We start from the raw sequence: 22,424 nt of genomic DNA on the forward strand, positions 1-22,424 counted from the left end.
AGATAATGAGACACGTGAAGCTTTTTATGCCATAGATTCTAAGGAGGTTGAGTTAAATGCAGAATGTAGTGGCTCAAGTGTGGAAGCCACTTCTTGACGAAATTACTTTGATCCATATCTTGACTATGGTACATCCAATGGTGAGGTTAAGTTGTTTAGAAAGAACAAGTATGGTAGGTTTTCTTGGTATTCATAATGCTTTTTGTTTAGCTATTGATCCTCTACTATTTAAAGAGCTTATGAATTGTGTTTTTAGTGGTTGTGTTGGTAATCGCATTTTTCTACAAGATGATATTATTCTTGGATATTTAAAAGAAGTGTTTGTGCATAAAAGAAGTAAGTGGGTTAAATGGTTGCATGGTCACTACCTTGTGTTATTTTTACCAAGTGTTTGTTGTGTTTTCCTACTTATTGTGATTATCATGTTGGGTGCAGGTCGATGTCAAGATTCGAGGACGAATCATCTTTAAGAGGGAAAGAATGATAGCAACCATGGAAGCTCAAATCCATTGAAGGAGAATCTACGATCAATGTCAAGATTCGAGGATGAATATTCTTTAAGAGGGAGAGAATGATAGCATCCATGAAGCTTAACCCATTGAAGACGAGGAAATATAAAGACGCTTTAATGGCTTCAATTAGTAATGAAAACATGTCTACATTTGAAAGAAGAGCTCCAGCCCAAAGTAGATCTTTTGGATAAAGTCTTACAACTATTTGAAGGCCCAAATTGAAGACCAAGATGAGCTGGATTGTGGCCCAAGATCTGTCCAAAAGAGAAGCAAGTCTAGCAGCCCAAACTTGTGTTTCTAGAAGCTAATAAATGCTATTGACTACATTTAAAGTTTTTATTGAACAAAGTGTTGGTGGTCTTCTATGCACCTTGGAACGAGTGTTGGTGGTCTTCTATGCACCTTGGAACAAAGAATTGGTGGTCTTCTATGCACCTTGGAAATTTCAGATTATTTAATTTAGTTTGATCACCTTTGAAGTCTAGAATGTTCTTTCTTTTATTTAGGGTGGCAGCCACCATTTACTCCTATATAAAGGAGTGTTTTCTTTTTCATTGTAACCAAGTTTGATGAATATTAATATTATTAGCCTTGTGGCTTGTGGAAACCTTTGAGGTTCTCTTTTGGATTATGCCTTTTTTGTTCTATTTTTAACCATGGCTCGGATTCTTCAATGGTAAGATTTCTTGTTTGAGTTGCCTACCTCCTGTTTTTCTTCTTCTTAATTAATTCACTACTTCTTTTGCTATTAAAACAAGGCTTTAAGTATCAAATACTTTGTGTTCTTCTCTCTCAAGAATCAATCCATCCCTCTTTCAATCTTCTAATTCTAAAGTCTTCCGCTATCCATGCTATTATCAATAACCACCAAGAATGTCATACTTATGTCACCCAACACTCTTTCTATAATAAGAAACCACAGTACATCACATATCTAACAAGTCCTTGCCTCAATGGGATCTCGATATCGTCTTTCTCAAATCAAACGAATTCGCCAGCTTTCCCTTGCATAAGGATCTTCTTATCATTGTGAAACAAAATTCACCAAGTGTTGAATTGTTCACCCCCCAATAGGCAACGTGAGTTGAGTTTAGACCGTTGTGAGACAAGTTAATTTTACCATACTAATGACAGTATCACAATAGTAATTCAACTTAGTACGAGAGCATTCGTTAATTCACACAATTGGTCATCGCGCTTGGTTGAAAAGCCAGTGGCGCGAAGTTACAGTGTGCTAGATTATGACTGAACGCCTCTAAGTCAGAATATGAGCTAAAAGTGATGCATGTACCCATAGTCCGCTTGTGGACCTATAGTAGGGGCCTTTGGCCCCCAAGGGCACATGTCGTTGGCTAAGCAATCGTGGCGGTGACCACCTTGAAGCACAAATTTCATCGAGCACAGACGACTTAAATACGCAACGATGTATTGTAAGTGGTAGAGTGGCCTTTCTGCCAAGACCCACTGAGATTCAGCCATTTGTTGCTCCAATTCATTCCCCCCCTCTCCCCCCAATTCCCGGCCTTCTAATTCATTCAATTTCTAACTCTTTTGAAAGGAGGTTTATGTATTACTTCCTTGGGGATACGCCACTTAGTGTTGAAAGGTCTATTATATGTCGGACGAATCACATAGAGTAGGTCGTTCCGTAGCATAGCTCGCACGCAAGCATGATGCAAATGTTAAGTCTGTTGGCAACGCGTGTTCTGACTAAGGCACCTATTCTTTGCGGGTGACAAGTGGCCCTTGCATAAGGGTATCAACCTGCATAAGCCTACAATTGGATCTATTCGATATTTGTTTAGCATAGAAAGATATCTTACAGGTCAGATGCTAAGTCGGATAGGAGGTTTTTTTGGCTTAAAATATTAGTTGTCCGTCACTAAGAAGTGGCTGGATATATTTCTTTCCGGCTTGAGTGATTTGTGAGTGAAATAACAAAAGATAAGTGATTTTTATGATATAAAAAAAGAAAAGTGACTTTTTTAATCAAAGAAAGAAAAGTAACTTTGTTCATCTATTTCCAATAATTTAGTAACCTTTTTTTTCCATGAACTTAGACAAATTATGGAAATATAACTTTAGTCAGCATAATAAAAGCGATATTTCCCCCATCCTCCAACGTAATGGCTCAAACACATTAGTGGAATATTGTAGCAGACCGTAATACCTCCAGCCGGAATGACAAGATACAAAATCTCATTAATGTATATCTCATGTGAGAAAAGTCACCAAGTAATACAGACATTTTTTATTTACTATTTTACTTCCACAATAAACATCGCTAAGAATAGATGAACAAAGATGAATAAGAAAAAGATTGGACAAACAATTGAAGGAAAAAGGAAAAAGTCCATCCTTGCACACATACAGATCATCTTTAACAAAGTTCCTTCTTCTCAACCTCTCCTATAGAATTCATTTCATCAAAGAAGGAGGAAGCACACACTGGTTACTCTGATTGGACATGGACTAATATGTCTAAATACACGCACATATATTTCTTACATATTTTGTTCCTCTTCGTTTTTCTCCTTATGGCGATTTTGGTGTTGGAGAGGAGATCACGGTCTTATCTTCCCATTTTTTACAAAGATATACTTGCAACACGTATTAGAAAACTAGTATATTTCTTAACATGTATGCGTGCACGCGCACACATTTTTTTTTTATATTTCATTAATCGGGAAGATTTTACTGCGATGGAGAGTGTGTATCATATGAATTTGTCCGTTCCTCAATCTTCACCAGGAGACCACCCTTCACCTTAGTAGTAAGGTAGGCTATCAACACTGGATCCTCACCTTTATCCACCACTGGAACCACTCTAAAGCGTCGTAGAACTCCGGCAACCACCTTCTTCATCTGCAAGAACGACATCTCCTTCCCCAAACAAACCCTAGGTCCAGCTTGAAACACCGGATACACAAACGGATCCCTAGGGATAAACTTCCAATTCCCTGTCTTAACATCCCTTTCCAACCATCTTTCTGGCCTAAAAGCATTCCAGTCCTTCCCCCACATATCCTCCACCCTCCCCATTGCATATGGATGATAGCTTATTCTTGTTCCTTTCCTCACAAATGTCCCATCAGGCAATATATCATCTTGCATGGCTTCTTTAGTATCCACGGGGACGGGCGGGTAAAGTCTCATGCTTTCACATAGTGATGCATGAGTGTATGCCATATCCTTTACTTCATCATACGTTGAAGAAGACGTCGTCTTAACTATTTCCTTCAAGATTTCTTTTTCCACTTCTGGATTCTTGGAAATCAACCAGAAGAACCATGTTAGTGCAGCAGAAGTTGTGTCCCTTCCAGCCAAGATAAAGCTTATCACAATATCCGTAATGAACTCTTCATCATGCATGTTGTGTTGTTCATTGGAGCTTATTAAGAATCTTGAAAGAAGATCATCACAAGAAATAAAAGTTGATTTATCCTTCTTTTGCTTGATCATTTCCTTAGCCATATCGCGAATTTGTGTTGCACAAACCCTCAATTTCTTCTCAGATCCAACGTTGAGGATTCGCTTGAGCTTCCATATAAACGGGGCGAGGGAATTGAATCTCTCGCTACTAATTCGAACAACTTCTTCGAAAGCATTTGCAAATTTTGCCTCCGGAAAGGATGGTAATAAATATGCTGGATCGTACCCGTAAGCAACCATGCAAATGTTGTCAAAAGCGAACCTTTGAAGCAAATCTTGGATGTCAAGAACGGTATCTTGAGACGCGGCCACAGTCAAAATAGGTACAAGACGATCAGACAGTTCAACGTTTACAACATTCTCAACGAATCTACGCAAGGATTTGGAGTTGAATTCATGGCTAGCAAGTTTTCTTTGGTACTTCCAAATCTCACCATCAGCATTAAAGATACCATTGCCTAGAAGATCCTTTAAAGTTTCCTTACCAAGATACCCTTTTTGATAATTATGGAAGTAGGTTTTGAGAATGTGCTGAACATTGGAAGGGTTTGCTGTGAATATATGGCGGTGGCCTAGTGGTCGATGAAGAGTAAAAGTGAGAGATGGTAGTGTACTTAAAACTATTTCAGATGTCCATTGAATCCGACGATCTTTGTTGGATTTGATTGAGAAATATGAGCCAATAATTGGATAGGATCTTGGAATCTTGGTGGACTTGGAATATGGGAAAAGATTGGTGAAAATGGTACTTGAAATATTCATGATCAAAAACAAGAAGGCTATTATTAAGGGAAGGAAGAAAAAATAAAGATGTGAGAATATAATTGGAAGACCAAAGTTGAACAACATTATTTCCTCTTCTTTCTTTTTACTTTCTCAATACAATTGGTTGATGAAAGCAAGCTTGAGAAATGGAGGTTGCAAAACGTTCATGTTATATAATGTTTGTATGTACGAAAACTGTAGAAATTTGCACTATAGTTTTTTATTCCCCACGTTTGTGATGCTGAATTTGTATTCCCCACGTTTGTTATTTCTCATGATCAGTACGAGCTGCTTTTCATGAGTATGTCGACAGTACTTGTAACACTTCCTTATTAGGTTATATTGAAACTTTTTCCTCCTCTGCATTGAATTTACATATTGAGAATATTGAATTTGACTTATAGTATAGTATCTTAGGAGTTAATTTATGTGTGAAAATCTTCTTTAGACTATCCATGAAATTTGGCTGGTCAGTTGCTTATTTTGTTCATATTACTACTAATGTTTACCGATGATTTTGCCAGTAATTATTTATTTGGCGATCCAATTGGATTAAAAGATTCACTATTAGAAAATAAGGAATTAGAGACGGATGAAATTACGTACCTTAACAGCAAAAATATTTAGCTAAAGATTCTAATTCCATGTTATTTTCCACTCAGCAAAAATGTTTAGCTAAAGATTCTAATTCTATGGTATTTTCCACTCAACCAGTGGCGGAGCCAAGATATATATTAAGGGGTGTCAAAAAATATAGATATATTGCTACCCAGGTTCAAACACATGACCTTAGGGAATTTTGCAACCCCTTAACCGTTATGCTAAACCATCAACTTGTGTCAAGGGATGTCAATACTGGTATACATATCTATAAAATCAAAATTTAATCTATCTATACAATGTAATTTTCCGACGAAAGAGTGTCGCCTGACACCCTTCGGACAAGTGTAGCTCCGCCCCTGCAACACATAAAACTCAAACTCTAATATGTGCACCTTCATTGTTTACGTGTATGACGCTCCCGTTAGGACATAGATATCTCCTACTTTTTTCCAAAAAAAAAAAAAAATGAAAATATTATTTGTTCATGGAATTTGATCAATTTTTGCAAAAAATTTGAATAGAAAAAATTTAAAGTTTCAAAAACTGATTCGAGCCAAGTTTTGGGCGAAGTTTTTTCTTCCACTCACAAAACTTTAATCTTTTTCAAAGTAAAATATATATTCAAATACAATTTTAATTTCTGAAAATTATATTTCAACACAACCTTTTTTAGAAAAAAAAAAATCAAGTTTCAATCAAATATATGTCAAAACGCTAAGAGAAATGTAGAATTTTGCGCTAATGAATACACATTGCCCGCTCACTTTTCAAGAGAATGTTAACTGTACTTATTGACAAACGTGTCACTTTGCTATATGCTGCCGCCAAATATGGGATGCCTAAAAAAATAGGTATCTGTCCACTACTAGTTTAGATAGTGTAATGTAATTGAGCCCACAAGTTGGCAAGTTTGTCAACTTCTGTTAGCATTTGGACATTATTTTATTAGAAGCGGATCCAAAATTGAAGACCGCGGGGGCACCAAGCTACGAGAAAGTGTCAAAATGAAAATAAAAAAAAATAAAATTTAATAATAACTTAATTTTATTATTGGTAAATGAATTTTTTTGTTGCTAAAAAGTAAAGTACAAAGTACTTTTGGTAACAAAAATAAAAAAATTGTTGCATACACTTTTTCCAATGACTATTATTGCAATGACGTACAATAATTTTTTTTATTTGTTATCAAAAGTACTTTTGCAACAATAATCAATCTATGACAATCAAAAAAAATTATTGTCAAATATCTTTTTTCTTGTAGTGCCATCATTTTAAGTCATAATGTAGACGCTACCTAAACTACAAATGATGACTGAGATTTAATACCTAAACGTTAACACTGTTGAACCAACTTACATTGGTTGATCAGTGGTCAAAGTTTTGCAAACCATATGAATGGTTACGGGATCGATCCTGGCCCTGGGTATCTCATTTGTGCATGCTAGTTTTTTGGGGAAGGGCACAATATCCGATGCAAAGAGGATTATTAATAAAAAATATCAAAGGGAGACCGCTATCTGGGGAATCAATCCTGGGTATGGGCTGTGGGAAGCGAAGGCTTGAGCCAATGCACCAAATGCTCTTATGTTTATTGTAGTGCACAGTTATATATATATAGACACACACACTCTTTTTTAAGGTATATCACATATATATATTAAACAATTCCCGAAGTTATCGAGTACGCGTGCCTTCCCTCCTTATCACGTGGGTCCGCCTCTGTTGGAAAATATTATATTCATCACTTCAAGCTATAAAAAAAAAAAAGGTATTTGACAACGAAACTTTTGTTGAAAACAATTTGAAACTATGTGTTTGCACTAATGAATACACATTGCCCGCCCACTTTTCAAGAGAATGTCGACTGCACTTATTGACAAACGTGTCACTTTGCTATATGCTGCCGCCAAATATGGGACGCCTGAAAAAAAATAGGTATCTGTCCACTACTAGTTTAGATAGTGTGTAATGTAATTGAGCACATAAGTTGGCAAGTTTGTCAACTTCTGTTAGCATTTGGACATTATTTTATTAGAAGCGGATCCAAAATTGAAGACCGCGGGCACCACACTACAAGAAAGTATAAAAATGGCAATAAAAAATTTAATATTTAATAACAACTTAGTTTTATTATTGGCAAATAAATTTTTTTGTTGCTAAAAAGTAAAGTACAAAAAGTATTTTTGGCAACAAAAAGAAAAAATACACTTTTCTCAATGGCTGTTATTATAACGACGTGTAACAACTTTTTTTGTTTGTTGTCAAAAGTACTTTTTGCAACAATAATCAATCTATGGCAACAAAAAAAAATTGTTGCCATATATCTTTTTTCTTGTAGTGCCATCATTTTAAGTCATAATGTAAACGCTACCTAAACTACAAATAATGACTGAGATCTAATACCTAGACGTTAACACTGTTGAACCAACTTACATTGGTTGATAGTGGTTAAAGTTTTGCAAACCATATGAATAGTTACAGGATCGAGTATCTCATTTGTGCATGCTAGTTTTATGGGATAAAAGCACAATATCCGGTGCACAAGAGATTATTAATAAAAAACATTTAATAAAAAACATCAAAGGGAGACCACTATCTAGGGAATTGATCTTGGGTATGGGTTGTGGGAAGCGAAGGCTTGAGCCAATGCACCAAGTGCCCTAATGTGTATTGGAGTGCACAGTTATGTATATATGTATGTTATGTATGTATGTATGTATATTACATATAAAAAAAAATCCGAAGTTATCGAGTACGCGTGCCTTCCCTCCTTACCACGTGGGTCCGCCTCTGTTGGCAAATATTATATTCATCACTTCAAGCTATAAAAAAAAAATGTATTTGACAACGAAACTTTTGTTGAAAACAATTTGAAACTATGTGTTTGCACATCTATTTTACTTTTAAAAAAAACTTTAAAAATAAAATGCTTGAATAAGAATCTTATTTCACTTGAAATACTTGCTATCAGTTATACCAATATTTCACTATTTCATCAAATATTACTTTCTCTATCTCATTTTATGTGAAGATATCATCGTTTGGAGTGAACCAATATTTCCTTTGCCTATGGTTTTCGGTGGAAAAAAATTATCTTGACTTGTTGTAGGCTTGTAGCATTACTGTTGTAGTTTTGAAATATATAAATTTTATTTTAAAATAATTAAAATAAAATCAATATTAAGTATTTTGACCCTGTAAATCTCATCACAAAAATTGGGATGAGGGTATTCTAGTATGGGCCTTTATCTGTTTATTGGATAAACTTTATCCCCACGTGAAGAATTGTAGCAAAAGTGTGAGACAAAGACAATTCGTCCCTCGATGATTTTAAATTTGATATGAAGTTCAACATGTTATCAATTTGATAATGATAATAAAAATAATTGGAATGTACATTTGATACAAAGTTAGAATTTAAAAAAGTTAATTGGACGGAATAAGATTCTTGAAAGTTGTAAGTTACAAATTATTAGTGAAATGATGTTAAATATTTTGAGACATCTTAAAATAGAAAGGTCATTAATAGAAATTGGAACTGATTCACTATTATGTTTTATTTTATACTTAAGTTAGTATTTGTAAATTCAGATTTAGTCATGAATATTTAAAGATATTGAAGTATAAACATTAAAATACTAGTGCAAAGGAGTATTTAGAGTGAAATATAATATTAGTTTCCATTCACAAATTTTCAATTTTCATAAAAGAAAATCTAATAAAATTCTTGTCCAAACACAATAATTTTCTAATTTTTTTCAATAATTCAATTTCAAATATTTATTTTTTCTCACTTCTAACTCAAATATTGTCCAAACACCTACTTGATAATTAGAAACTTAATTACAAGTTTACAACTAGTGCACTTAGAGGTGAGATTATTATGCTCAGTATCACCTGATAGAGTGTGGTCCATATTTTATGACTGACAAATCAATAATAATTGTGGATCAAATTAAATTGACATATAACATGTAGATAACTTTTCTTAGCAAACTTAATACCTTAACCTATAAAAAAAATGGATAACAATCTACTATACATTATCAGTTAACTTGTATTTATAGTACAAAAATTTTATGGATAAGGCATAGTTACCCCCCCCCCCCCAACTTTGCAAAAATTGTTACGACACGCCTTACCTTTTCAAGGGTCCTATTACCCCCGTTAACTTTTTTAAAACGGAATAATTACCGCCCTAAGTGCTGACGTGGCAAGGAGAATGTATTTCACTCTCTTTAGGAGAGTGAGAAGTATAAAATCTGACACATGTCATTTTTAAATTGGGTACTTCACATTTAATTACACCTAATTAATTATCATTAAAGCTTGAAGTTTTTTTCAAAATTGATTTTTTTTTTTTTTTGTGAATGTGGAAAACTGATTTTTTTTTATATGAAAAAAATCTAGTTTTCAAGATTTAGTTTTAAAAAATTGGTTTTCCACATTTTAAAAAAATAATTCATTTTTCCAAATTTTTATAAAAATTCTATTTTCACATTTTGACAAGAAAAAACAATTTTTCCAGATTTGTTTTTTTAAAAAAGCCCATGTTTTCTAATTTGTTTTTTTAGAAAAAAAAACGGGTTTTAAAGAAACAATCAAATTTTCATTTTTTTTTAAATATCCATTTTCATTTTTTTCTTTAAAGAAAATTTAGTTTTTCGATTTTTTTTAAATTGCCAAGTGAGCGAAAAGATTTAAAAAAACATAGAAAACAAATAAATATACATGTAGCAAGGAGAGTGTATGTCACTCTCCCATAAGAAAGTAGATATCCAGTTTCAGGGTGGTAACTATTCCATTTTAAAAAAGTTTAGGAAATAATAGGACCGCTAAAAAGGTAAGGTGTGTCGTAGCAACTGCTTCACCCATGTGTATGCTCATAACATGGGTGCGTATGCTCATAACATGGGAGTCACATCCATTTGTTACGGGAGATAATGCTTTAGTGATCCAACAAATACTTTTAGATGCTTGTACATTCCACTTGCACATACTCTAACGTAACTTTTTATCTTGTCCTAAAATCGAACTTGCTAAAAGAAGTTTCAACTTTCGTCCACTCTATAGAATAGGTTTCCAATATTGTACGAAGTAATGTTATCAACAAGTACTATAGCTCTCTTCCACTCCATATTTATTAAGTATCACTCGTTTTGTAATATGTTGCACAAAATGTGATAGTAACATTATGAAATTCAATTTAGCTAATCATCTTCCTTTTTTGGTACACTGAAAAAAAATTAAAATAGAGATATTAAGCTCATTCATGAGCAGCACTCCTCAAGTCCACTAGGAGAAGAAACTACATATCCTTATATTTATAACTTCGAAGTATCAAATTCTCTTCATGATTATGGCCTTCGGTTGCTAGAAAATCACCATTTTGATTTGCCTTCGTCCAGGTTTGTCTAATCGTGGTGTTGCTGGCTTGCAGCAAATATCTACAATATTTAATAATATATCTAAGTGGACGATGTTGTTAGTCCTCTTTCATGATAAGCTTGACAGCCAGTAAGTAATTTGTTTCCACTTATATAGCTGCATACTTCATTTGGTTTTCGACATTTAGGCCTTATTTGATGCTCCACAGTTTTGTAGTAAGGCTTGATGTAGGTTTCACTTTACCTTAGTATCCCAACGCACTACCAGAAAAACTTGAATTGCATGGGGAATTTATTGGGGATTTTTAAGAAAAATCTGCAGGTAAATAACTTTCCTGCGGATTTTCCTGCCAAAAAAGATTCGTCGGAAGAAAGCTCGTGGGTACTTATTAACTGTGGATTTTCAAAATCCCCAAGTACATTACCTGGGGATTATGAACCCGTATGTAAAATTACCTGGGATTTTTAGTTCGCAAGAAGATTAGTTGCGAATATTTCCGCAAGAAATACGAAAAAATTGCATGAAATTTTCGTAACTTTCGTCGAAAAGAGAAATTTTGATGCGGATTTTCAAGGGAAAAACGCAAATGATTTTGTAGGAATTTTTGACAATAATAAAAAAATTATTCAGGGTTTAGCTTTGTAAACTTTATTTTTATTTGGGAACCGTACTTTCACGACCCAAATCGCGGGTCGTAGTGGCACCTACACTATCCCCCGGATAGGCGAACCACAATTCCCAGAATGGTAGAAACAAGTTAAATAAGCTAAAAATTAAATAAGAATAAGTTATCAAGTCTTAAATACTTATCATTACTATAAATATCTCAAACATCCCCAAAATCTGGTCAAGGGTACAAGAGAGCTAAATACAATCTAGAATACAAGTCTAAAAGTGCCAGAAGGCTACATGCAATCTGTCAAATGCAAATACATAAGAAAGAGGGTCCTTTAAGGGCTATGGATAACCAAGTAGCTCATCCTGAATGACCGAAGGATATTACCCCCCGCGTATCAGCCACAGAGCGTAGAACTGGAACCTGAATCATACTCTGCACTCAACAAAAAGTGCAGCAAGAGTAGTATCAGTACAACCCTAGTACTGGTAAGTATCATAGGCCGAAAAATAATTAGATAGCGCATGAAGAAGTGGAAACTAACAAGTAACACATAGAGCAAATAGGTATGGTCACGTATCATATACATGTCAAGTGTCAAGGGATCATGAAATCAACCAAAGACAGCTATGAATCACCATATGATCAGCTAAAATACATGAGTGGATGAATACAATGTAATGCAGTAGTCACCTCTCTCGCTCCACTCTCGTTCTCCGGCAAAAACCTCGGAGTCTCCCTGTCACTCTCAATATCCAGCAAAGACCTTAGAGTCAATCGATCTCTCTTAATCTCTGGCAAAGACCTCGGAGTCACTCGATCACTCTCATTCTCCGGCAAAGACCTCGGAGTCACTCGATCACTCTTAATCTCCGGCAAAGACCTCGGAGTCACTCGAGCACTCTCAATCTCCGGCAAAGACCTCGAAGTCACTCAATCACTCACCTCGCCATCAGGATAATATAAGAGCAATATGGAAAGAGAGCCATGCATGATATCAATCTCGACAATATCACCAATAAACAATCAACAAGTACAAGTCATATTACTATCCATGGTGCAATTATCAATATTACTATTCCCTTTCATGTGACGAGTGAGCAAGTACGTGACAGAGATACAGATAGGTGATAGTCACATAAAATACACATATCATGACAAGCCCACATAACCGCTTCCAGAACCAATTTAATTAGAATTTACCTTCACTTCATGCCTGAAGGCCTATCATGCTAACCCTGTTACTTTCTACAACTACATACGATTCTCTAATCACAGTCTAACTAAAGTAAATCGTAACCTATCTCAATGTCGAGCGGGCGCCACGAACTATTTACATGAGCCTTCCCTTTGCGAAGAGCTTCTGTACGGTCGAAGTCTAATCAACATTTTAATCTATGTTAGAACCCGAGTCTAATGATACCCATATTACTAAAATACGATTCGAGTCAAAAACAACCTTTGAATAGGAAATCCGGGCACAAGGGCAAAAATGGGAATTTTATTTCAAAATCGGATTACCCAACACCCAAAATACTTGTAACCTAAAGATCAAGTCAAAAAGCCACAAATGTAGCAACCAAATTCACTTTTCCCCCAATTTAAGCCTAAGGTTTCTAACCACAACTTTTAAAGCCAAAACACGATTTAAGCATCAATTAATGATAAGAACCAATTGGAAATAGTGAAATTAGGATTAGAAACCTACCCCCAAACTTAGATAGACAAAACCTCTTTGAAAACCCTTCAAAACGAACTCAAGAACTTGAAAATACGGTCAATGAGGTAGATTTCAGATTTTGGTATTTTTATCACTGGTGCTACAGTTCCTTTTTCGTGATCGCGAAGGTTAAACGCGACCCGGCCTGAAGGAACCTCTGGCGATCGCGAGACCCGGCACGCGTTCGGCATAAGCCCGACCCGGCCAGACCCCAACATGTGTATCTATGTGTTTTCTATACAATCACGCGATCTCGTAATCCAAAGACCCACCTGGCTCGTGATCGTGAAGGAGGACACCAGATTTTTCTGGTGTTCCCCAAACTTGGTTTTGACACCCGAAACCACCCCGGGACCTCCCGAACACAAACCAAATATACAGACTGACCATAAACGACGCTACAAACTCACCCGGGCCCTTGGAATTCCCAACGGGGGTCCTCTTGAGCCGGTCAACCCCTAAACCCCAAAATAAGATTTCCATCCGATAGCCCAAAACACCCCGAGGGCCCCGGGAACCAAATAAACCACCCTAACAAGTTTCTAAACTCCTAAAACCAATCTCGATCACCTCGGGAACAAGGGTCAGTAAGGGTAAAAGAAGTAAAATGCCTAAAACGACCAAACTGGTTGTTACATCAGATACCAATCAAACAATCGTTCGTCCTTGAACGAAAAAGAAAGGGTACAAAAATCGACGAGAAACCAACGGATCTCCATTATAATCTCAAGAAAGCCACCACAGGCAAGAAGTACACCGATAGTACTGCTAGTTTGCCTTATCAATCAAAACCACCTTTAACGTAGCTCAAATACCCAAATTTTCCATTCTTTCATATCCGAAATTCCTTTCCCGATTGATCCTCGAATATACTTATTGTCCCCACTCGAGTTACTTCATTCTAACTATAACCATCCCATTGAGCGAATTGGTTGATTCCACAATACCATCACAGACACCACAACCCTCTGACTATCGTTGCAATCCATTGCCAAACCTGAACCACTAGAGTACTCTTAGTTTGCTAATCCTTCCTTCACACCTTCCACGCCGTCATCATCACCAAGATTCCTTAGAAACACATTGACACATGCCACGAGTCCAAATCATGACTTCTTGTCACGACCCAGCCCCGTGGGCCGCGACTGGCACCCTACCTGGGTGCCCAGACCGAATCACACATTCATTATAAGGTCCAAACTTATTTCCGATTTTTTTTTCGAAATCATATCAAACATAATTAATATGAAAGTATGTCTTAAGCGGTCGCGCCAAATCAAAATACCATATCAAATACAAACGGAGCGGCGGAATAGGCATCGCCGGTCAAAAGTGTAAACATAAGCATAAGGGCCATTTGGGGCCATCATAGCAAACAGACCGTTTTAAGACCAGAATTGAAATCAAACCAACATACACAGGACCCTTACCCCACATATATGACTACAAGCCTCTACGAACTCAAAACAAGACATATGGCGAGACAGGGCCCCGCCGTACCCAAATAGTCAAATGTACAGAATATATACAAAGCAAAAGGAGTCTGTACCAAAAGTGGACTCCGGATCAAAGAGGAGTACTCCGGAACGGCAAAAAGTAAGGCCTACTATGGAGGATCACCAATGTTTGTACCTGCGGGCATAAAACGCAGCCCCCAAAGAAAGGGGGTCAGTACGAAATATGTACTGAGTATGTAAAGCACGGAGTACAGAAATATGGATCAAAACTGATAGCAAATCAGATAACAAAATGGAATACAAATCGGTATGTCAAAATCCGTATCAAAATCATATACGTATATATAATGCAAACGAAATCATGCAAACGCTTAGGAACGTGGTCGCCACTCCGACGCTGGCGCCACACACAGCATAACACCAGAAGGTTTCAAATCTCCGTACATCCCCGAACACAAACATAATCATAGGTGAGCGCATCGCATCACGAGCCATATCACAGCATAACTCCAAACGGAACCCGGCCCTATGGCGAAGCCTCGGGAACCGTAACACAGCATACGACCGAATTATTATAAGGCGCACGAATCATAACCGGCCCGGGAACCGGTGAACGAAGTCATAATAAGGCACGAGCGGAGCCGTGAGCAAGCAAATGCAAATCATACTTCAAAATAGTCTTTCAAAACATAATAGTTTTACAAATCGTTCCATAGCACAAGATAAGCGAATACTTAGTCGAAACAAAGATCCGTTTCACAAAAGTTTCCAAAGTGGTACGTATGGCTCAAAACGTAACTTATCATATCATAATATTCCAAATATATCTCATAGGAGGGAGTTCCAAAATCGAAAGTATCATATCAAACTTTATTCACAAAGATAGCCCAATAAGGCAAATAGGGCGTATCGGGGTTAGCGGGCCCACCTCGAGTCAAATTGAGGTGGCGAACATATTTTCTGAACATTTATAGGCCAAAGGGTCATACATAATCATTTCTAAGTTACCCGACCACATTTCGATAGGTTTCAGACGAGTGGTGGCATTCTAGCCAAAATAGAGTCCTTAGGCTTCAATTGAATTGAATGAATACTAACTTTTCTGTGGATCGGGTTTCGAGGAGTAGAAATGCTCCGGAAGTTCTCATATCCGCCTATCATACTAAGATATGCCAAACGAAGGAGTGGGAAGCTTTACATACCTTACAGACGTCGTATGCTCTCCCAAAAGTCAAGTCCCGTTTCGCCCAAAATCTGCAAATGGTCAAAGTTACCAATTAAGACTCTTAGGCCTAAAAAATATGCCTTTAACTTCATTCTTGCCTACCGAAATTTCGGCAGCATTTCCCCTATAAATCTAACATCCCCGAGACTTAGCTCGGCTCAAAATACATCAATACAACAGCCCACACATCATCAAACAACACAAGTAATAATCAAACCACTTTAGCTTCAAGTTCTACTTTGTTACCTAAGTTGGCAACTTTCATTCCAACTTCCAAAACTCCGACTCTATATCTACATAATTGTATTCATTTCCTCATTCAAACTTATACAATCACATCCCAAATACAATCCAAGCCATACACGAAATTGCCCCAAAATCCATTACTTTCCATAATTCTTCAAAACATCGAAAATTCACGACGAACATTCTAACTTGCGTCGTTTCATTCCGAATTCATTAATATCAACTATAACTCATATTTAAAGTATTTAGCACCCTAAATATACAATGATATACACAATTATACCAAAGGTATACACTTTCCAACAATGTCCGAAATCATTTTCCAACGCCAATTTAATTCATCAATCAATCATTTACGACATAAGGATCACAACAACACATTATACAAACTAAACAAGATCAATTCACACCACTTTCTTCTTCCTAGGGTCACGGCCAACATACAATATACACACACACCCACGGCTTTCTATATACACCAAAGTTACGGGATTCTCGTCTATTCTCAATCCTTAACACATTCATATCAATTCTATATCATTAAAGGGGCAAAATTCTTACCTTTTCTTGAAAACCCGACTTGTCGTAAACGTAGTTCTTGTGCCAAACAAATTGTACCCCGTTGAAGAGGGTCTTGAGTACTTCACAACTATGTGGAAACTAAGATTTTTGGACCTCAAACAAAGCTTGGAGAATTTTTTTCTTTTCCTTTCTCCTATTCGGCCGAGAGCTCTATTTAGTGGAGTTGCTCAATTGTTTTTGTGTTGATCTTGATAATTGCTAAGGATTACATTGGTATATATCCACCTAGAGGTCATGTGCATAGCACATGACTCTTAAAATTGGGTTTGGGCCTTGGCCTTTGGCCGGCCACCCCATTCTTCTTGGGCCTCAATTGTGGTTCAATTTTTCTTGGCCCAATTGATTAAAAGTCCCGTTTTATAATTCCCGAAACTAATTTCCGAAATTTCAAATTTACCCTCGGCCTTTCCCGATGTCTTAACATTAAAGATTCCATAACCAACATTCACTAAAATCAAATTATTTCCTTATAACACACAAATCGTAATTATTTCCCGATTTCCAATTTTACGAAAACACGGGACATAACACTTCTTCTCGCCAGGAAGGAATCCTTCTTTTATCTGAGCAAATTCTAAGTATTTCCTTCGTAATCGATCTTATCAAGAGCTTATTGTGGTAATTCCAATCTCATTAGTTCAGTATCCCGAAGTTGGAACCACTTAGTCAAAACCCATCACCCAATCCTTCTCTAAATTTCAAATCACCAAACTATATGCATGCCTACTGATTGTCTTGCAGAGCAAAATTCATAGAAAACCATATGATCACGCTAAAAACTTTCTATAACCATTTGTACCTCCTCAATATGCCGCCAATACCGATGTAAATCATTAGAACTACCCAAATAGTTGCCATCAATAAATATCATTAACCTCGCTTGCAAATTTCAATGAGACCCGATAACACTACCATACTTCAATTTTGAGCTGAAATCCATCGACCCTAAAAAGGTGATTTACTAAATTACCCATAAGTCCTTCTGGTAATATAAACATAGTCCCCCGGCTCTAGTTGAATAATTTTGACCCGGAAGTAAATTAACAACTCCCCGAATATCCCCAATGGTCACCCGAATTGACTCCAAACATTCACGAACCAATCATAGTCCTTTCATACATCTGTAGCGATCGATACAAATCCCTCTTCTCATAAACAAACCATTCCGAGACCCCACCATACATCTGCGGTAACCTTTTCCACCTCTTTCCTCTTGACCAACCCTGTACCGTCACCCTAGAGTCCAGAAGCTGAATTCTACTCAAGTCGTCAACTTAATATCGAAGAACTATACCTTATGATTGTAATCTTCATGTTTCTCAACTTTCACCCGATACGCAAATCTGATACAACCCCATGATCTCTTAGTATATCAAGTCCTCCTTGTGCTTCCTATTAACTTGACACAACCCTAAACATTTCGATGCAAAACCTGCAGCCTCATTTATTACACCTTACTTCTCGAACCTCCAATTATAACACCTCCAAATGCCTTCAACGCATCCGGAAGTATCAAATCTCGCAATCTCTGCACCATAACGCGCGCCACTTCTCCCAAGTCTTAAATACCGAAATAATCACTTATGCTATCAGTCGACCATGCTTCAACATGATCGGCCACCAGTATCACGACCTTCCCTTGAAAATGTAGCCTTAACCCTCAACTGAAGTGATTCTCAAGATTCCCTCTTATTAACCCACTCTAGACCATTTATTTAAGGATGCCGTGAGATTACCCATCTTAATACAATACAATTCACCTCCTGGTCAAACTTGCCCCACCCTTAACTCAAAATATGCATCTCTTCGATTACCATCCGCAAAGTCCTTTAGTACTCGTCGTGCACCCTGGCGAATTGTTCATAGACTTCCTCGCTCAATCATCCTTATCACTTTTACACACTATCTGAAAGATTTAACATAATGTCGCCAAAACCTGCACATGATTCAAGCAGTCACGCTGCTATAATTCTCACTCCTTCCTTTTCTGAAGATGTATCTTACTCCCTCTGATTCAAGATCATCAATGACTTACCTTAATTACTCATTTTCCATACTCTATTTCAAAGGAACACTCACCGCTATCAATCGATCATCAATCAGACCCACTCACAAGTGGACCGCAATATCATAAGTCTTGGAAAATAGCTGAGCCAATCTTGGAGGTAATCGTATGCCAAACACTCAAACAACCGCGATTTCCCTTATCTCACTTGACTTCAAAACTATAGTCTTCTCTAAAACCGGTGCATCCCCTATACAATTTCCTCAAGAAGCCTCTTCGCTAGACATACCAAGCAACTCTAGTTATCCCAACAAGAATCAATCATCGCCGATGCAATACTCTAAACCACCACTGAACTGATCCATAATCCGTAGGCGATCCTTAATTATCGTGCACATAATCCTACTAACGTCTTCATATAACTTCACCGAAGTACACTTGCCAAAATCCATTAACTGAAGAACATTTATTCTGACCTGGTTTCTGAGTTACTAACTCAACATCCATACTCAAATATTCTATAACAACCTCACCTCTCCTAGTTTCAACCGATATTGCTGACCTTGACTTAATTTTTGAAATACTCCTTGCAACTTGAATTAGTTCAACCCATCATTGATCTACCACTTTAAATGTCCTTATAGAACGACTCCTAACTCGATGATCCTTAAATGATGCTTGCCTGCGAAAAACCACCCCTTGACTTACTTTGCCAAACTAGAACACCTCTAACATTAGTGCGATTATCCCTCTTATCCGGTCAACTCCACAAATCACGACACCCGTAATTGTAGAACATTTCAAGCATTAACCCTTGTATACCACGCTCACAAATCTTATCCAAGATCTAGATGCAAAATATATGAGTTAAAATATATGAGTGGATGAATGCAATGCAATAGTTACCTCTCTCACTCCACTCTCATTCTCCGGCAAAGACCTCGGAGTCTCTCGGTCACTCTTAATCTCCGGCAAAGACCTCAGAGTCACTCGATCACTCTCAATCTCTGGCAAATACCTTGGAATCACTCGATCACTCTCAATTCCTGCAAAGACCTCAGAGTCACTCGATCACTCTCAATCTCCGGCAGAGACCTCAGAGTTACTCGAGCACTCTCAATCTCCAGCAAAGACCTTGAAGTCACTCAATCACTCACCTCGCCATCAGGATAATATAAGAGCAATATGGAAAGAGAGCCATGCATGATATCAATCTCGACAATATCACCAATAAACAATCAACAAGTACAAGTCATATTACTATCCATGGTGCAATTATCAATATTACTCTTCCCTTTCATGTGATGAGTGAGCTAGTACGTAACAGAGATACAGATAGGTGATAGTCACATAAAATACACATATCGCGACAAGCCCACATAACCGCTTCCAGAACCAATTTAATTGGAATTTACCTTCACTTTATGCCCGAAATCATGCTATCCCTGTCAATTTCTACAACTACATACGATTCTCTAATCACAGTCTAACTAAAGTAAGCTGTAACATATCGCAATGCCGAGTGGGCACCATGAACTATTTACCTGAGCCTTTCTTTTGCGAAGAACTTCTGAACGGTCGAAGTCTAATCAACATTTTAATCTATGCTAGACCCCAGTCTAATGATACCTATATTATTAAAATACGATTCGAGTCAATAAAACCTTTGAACAGGAAATCCATGCACAAGGGAAAAAATGGGAATTTTATTTCAAATCGGATTACCCAACACCCAAAATACTTGTAACCCAAAGATCAAGTCAAAAAGCCACAAATTTAGCAACCAATTTTACTTGCCCCCCAATTTAAGCCTAGGGTTTCTAACCACAACTTTTAAAGCCAAAACATGATTTTAAGCATCAATTAATGATAAGAATCAATTGAAAATAGTGAAATTTGGATTAGAAACTTACTCTCAAACTTAGATTGACAAAACCTCTTTGAAAACCCTTCAAAATGAATGCAAGAACTTGAAAATGTGGTCAATGAAGTAGATTTCGGATTTTGGGATTTTTATCACTGGTGCTACAGTTCCTTCTTCGCGATAGCAAAGGTTAAACGCGACCCGGCTCGAAGGAACCTCTCGCGATCGTGAGACCCTAAACGCATTCGGTATAAGCGCGACTCGGCCTACCCCCAACATGCGTGTCCACGCGTTCGCGAAACAATCACGCGATCGCGAAACCCAAAGACCCACCTGGTTCCCGATCGGGTCCCTCCTTCGAAATCACGAAAGAGGAATCCAGATACTGAACACCAGATTTTGACACCCGAAACCACCCCGAGACCTCCCGAACACAAAACAAATATGCAGTCTGACCATAAACAATGCTATAAACTCACCCGGGCCCTCAAAATTCCCAACGAGGGTCTTTGAGCCAGTCAAACCCCAAACCCTAAAAATAGGTTTTCCATCCAATTGACCAAAACACCCCGAGTGCCTCGAGAACCAAACCAACTACCCTAACAAGTCATAATCAATCATTCAGACCTAATGGAACCGACGAAAACCAAAAAAGAACACCAATACCTAAAAGTAAACTATTGGTTAACACTTTTGTTGATTATTCAACTTAAGGGCTTCTAAACTCCTAAAATCAATCCCGATCATCTCGGGAACCGCGCTACCGATCCCCACGACTCAAAACCACTCTAACAAAGCTGGGAAAGGGTCAACAAGGGTAAAAGAAGTAAAATACCTAAAACGACTAAACGGGTCGTTACATCAGATACCAATCAAACAATCATTCGTCCTTGAAAGAAAAAGAAAGGGTACAAAAATCGACGAGAAACTAAGGGATCTCCATTATAATCTCAATAAAGCCTCTAGAGGTAAGAAGTACACCAATTGTACCGCTAGTATGCCTTATCAATCAAAACCACCTTTACCTTAGCTCAAATACCCAAATTTTCTATTCTTTCATACCCGAAATTCCTTTCCCGATTGATCCTCGAATATACTTATTGTCCCCACTCGAGTTACTTCATTCTGACTATAACCATACCATTGAATGAATTGGTTGATTCCACCATACCGTCACAGACACCACAACCCTCTGACTGCCGTTGCAATCTATTGCCAAACCTGAACCACTAGAATACTCTTAGTTTGCTAATCCTTTTTTCACACCTTTCAAGCCCTCATCATCACCAAGATTCCTTAGAAACACATTGACACATGTCACGAGTCCAAATCATGACTTCTTCTCGCTAGGAAGGAATCCTTCTTTTATCTGAGCAATTCTATGTATTTTCATCGCAATCAATCTTATCAAGAGCTTATTGTGCTAATTCCAATCTCGTTAGTTCAGTATCCCGAAGTTGGAACCACTTAGTCAAAACCCATCGCCCAATCCTTCTCAAAATTTCAAATCACCAAACTATATGCATGACTACTGATTGTCTCTATTACGCCTCTCGATTTCGTCATGGTAGAACTTATGGTTCCTAGTCGGGTATTCCTTAGGAATGGAGACTCGTGCTTGAGTTTTGGAGGTAGAGAGTGGATTACCCCGTACACAAATGTACCAGTAGTTTTTCCTGGTAATTTATACGATTATAAGTTAAACGAATCGAATCGACGTAATCTGAACGGAATCAGGAAATTCTACAGACATCAGTCAGTGTCGACGAGCCGTCGACATGTCGACGAACCATCACTGTGCACCGTCAATATGTTTCTGTAATTAGAGATCTACAAGCGTAAGTCGACGGAGCAGCTCCATCCTAAGGCGTGTCCAGTAGAGTCTTGTTTATGGGTTTGAAGCGCGCCACACTTATAAGTAAGAGGCATCGGGGCATTTAGGAATAATGGCCGTCTTTCTCCTTCATAGATCGTGCAATAGAGCTATACTATAAAATTTCTCTTTCCCC

At 37.4% G+C, this 22,424-nt stretch overlaps 1 protein-coding gene across 1 annotated transcript; it reads right to left on the minus strand.

The window, feature by feature from the left end:
• Positions 1-2,691: 2,691 nt before the first annotated feature.
• Positions 2,692-4,866, minus strand: LOC132643576 (cytochrome P450 94A2-like). Its single transcript, XM_060360034.1, has one exon. It carries the CDS (start codon positions 4,791-4,793, stop codon positions 3,207-3,209), a length of 1,587 nt encoding a protein of 528 aa, XP_060216017.1. The 5' UTR covers positions 4,794-4,866; the 3' UTR covers positions 2,692-3,206.
• Positions 4,867-22,424: the final 17,558 nt, after the last annotated feature.

Source organism: Lycium barbarum, chromosome 6 (genome assembly GCF_019175385.1).
Source record: "Lycium barbarum isolate Lr01 chromosome 6, ASM1917538v2, whole genome shotgun sequence".
Taxonomy (NCBI): domain Eukaryota; kingdom Viridiplantae; phylum Streptophyta; class Magnoliopsida; order Solanales; family Solanaceae; genus Lycium; species Lycium barbarum.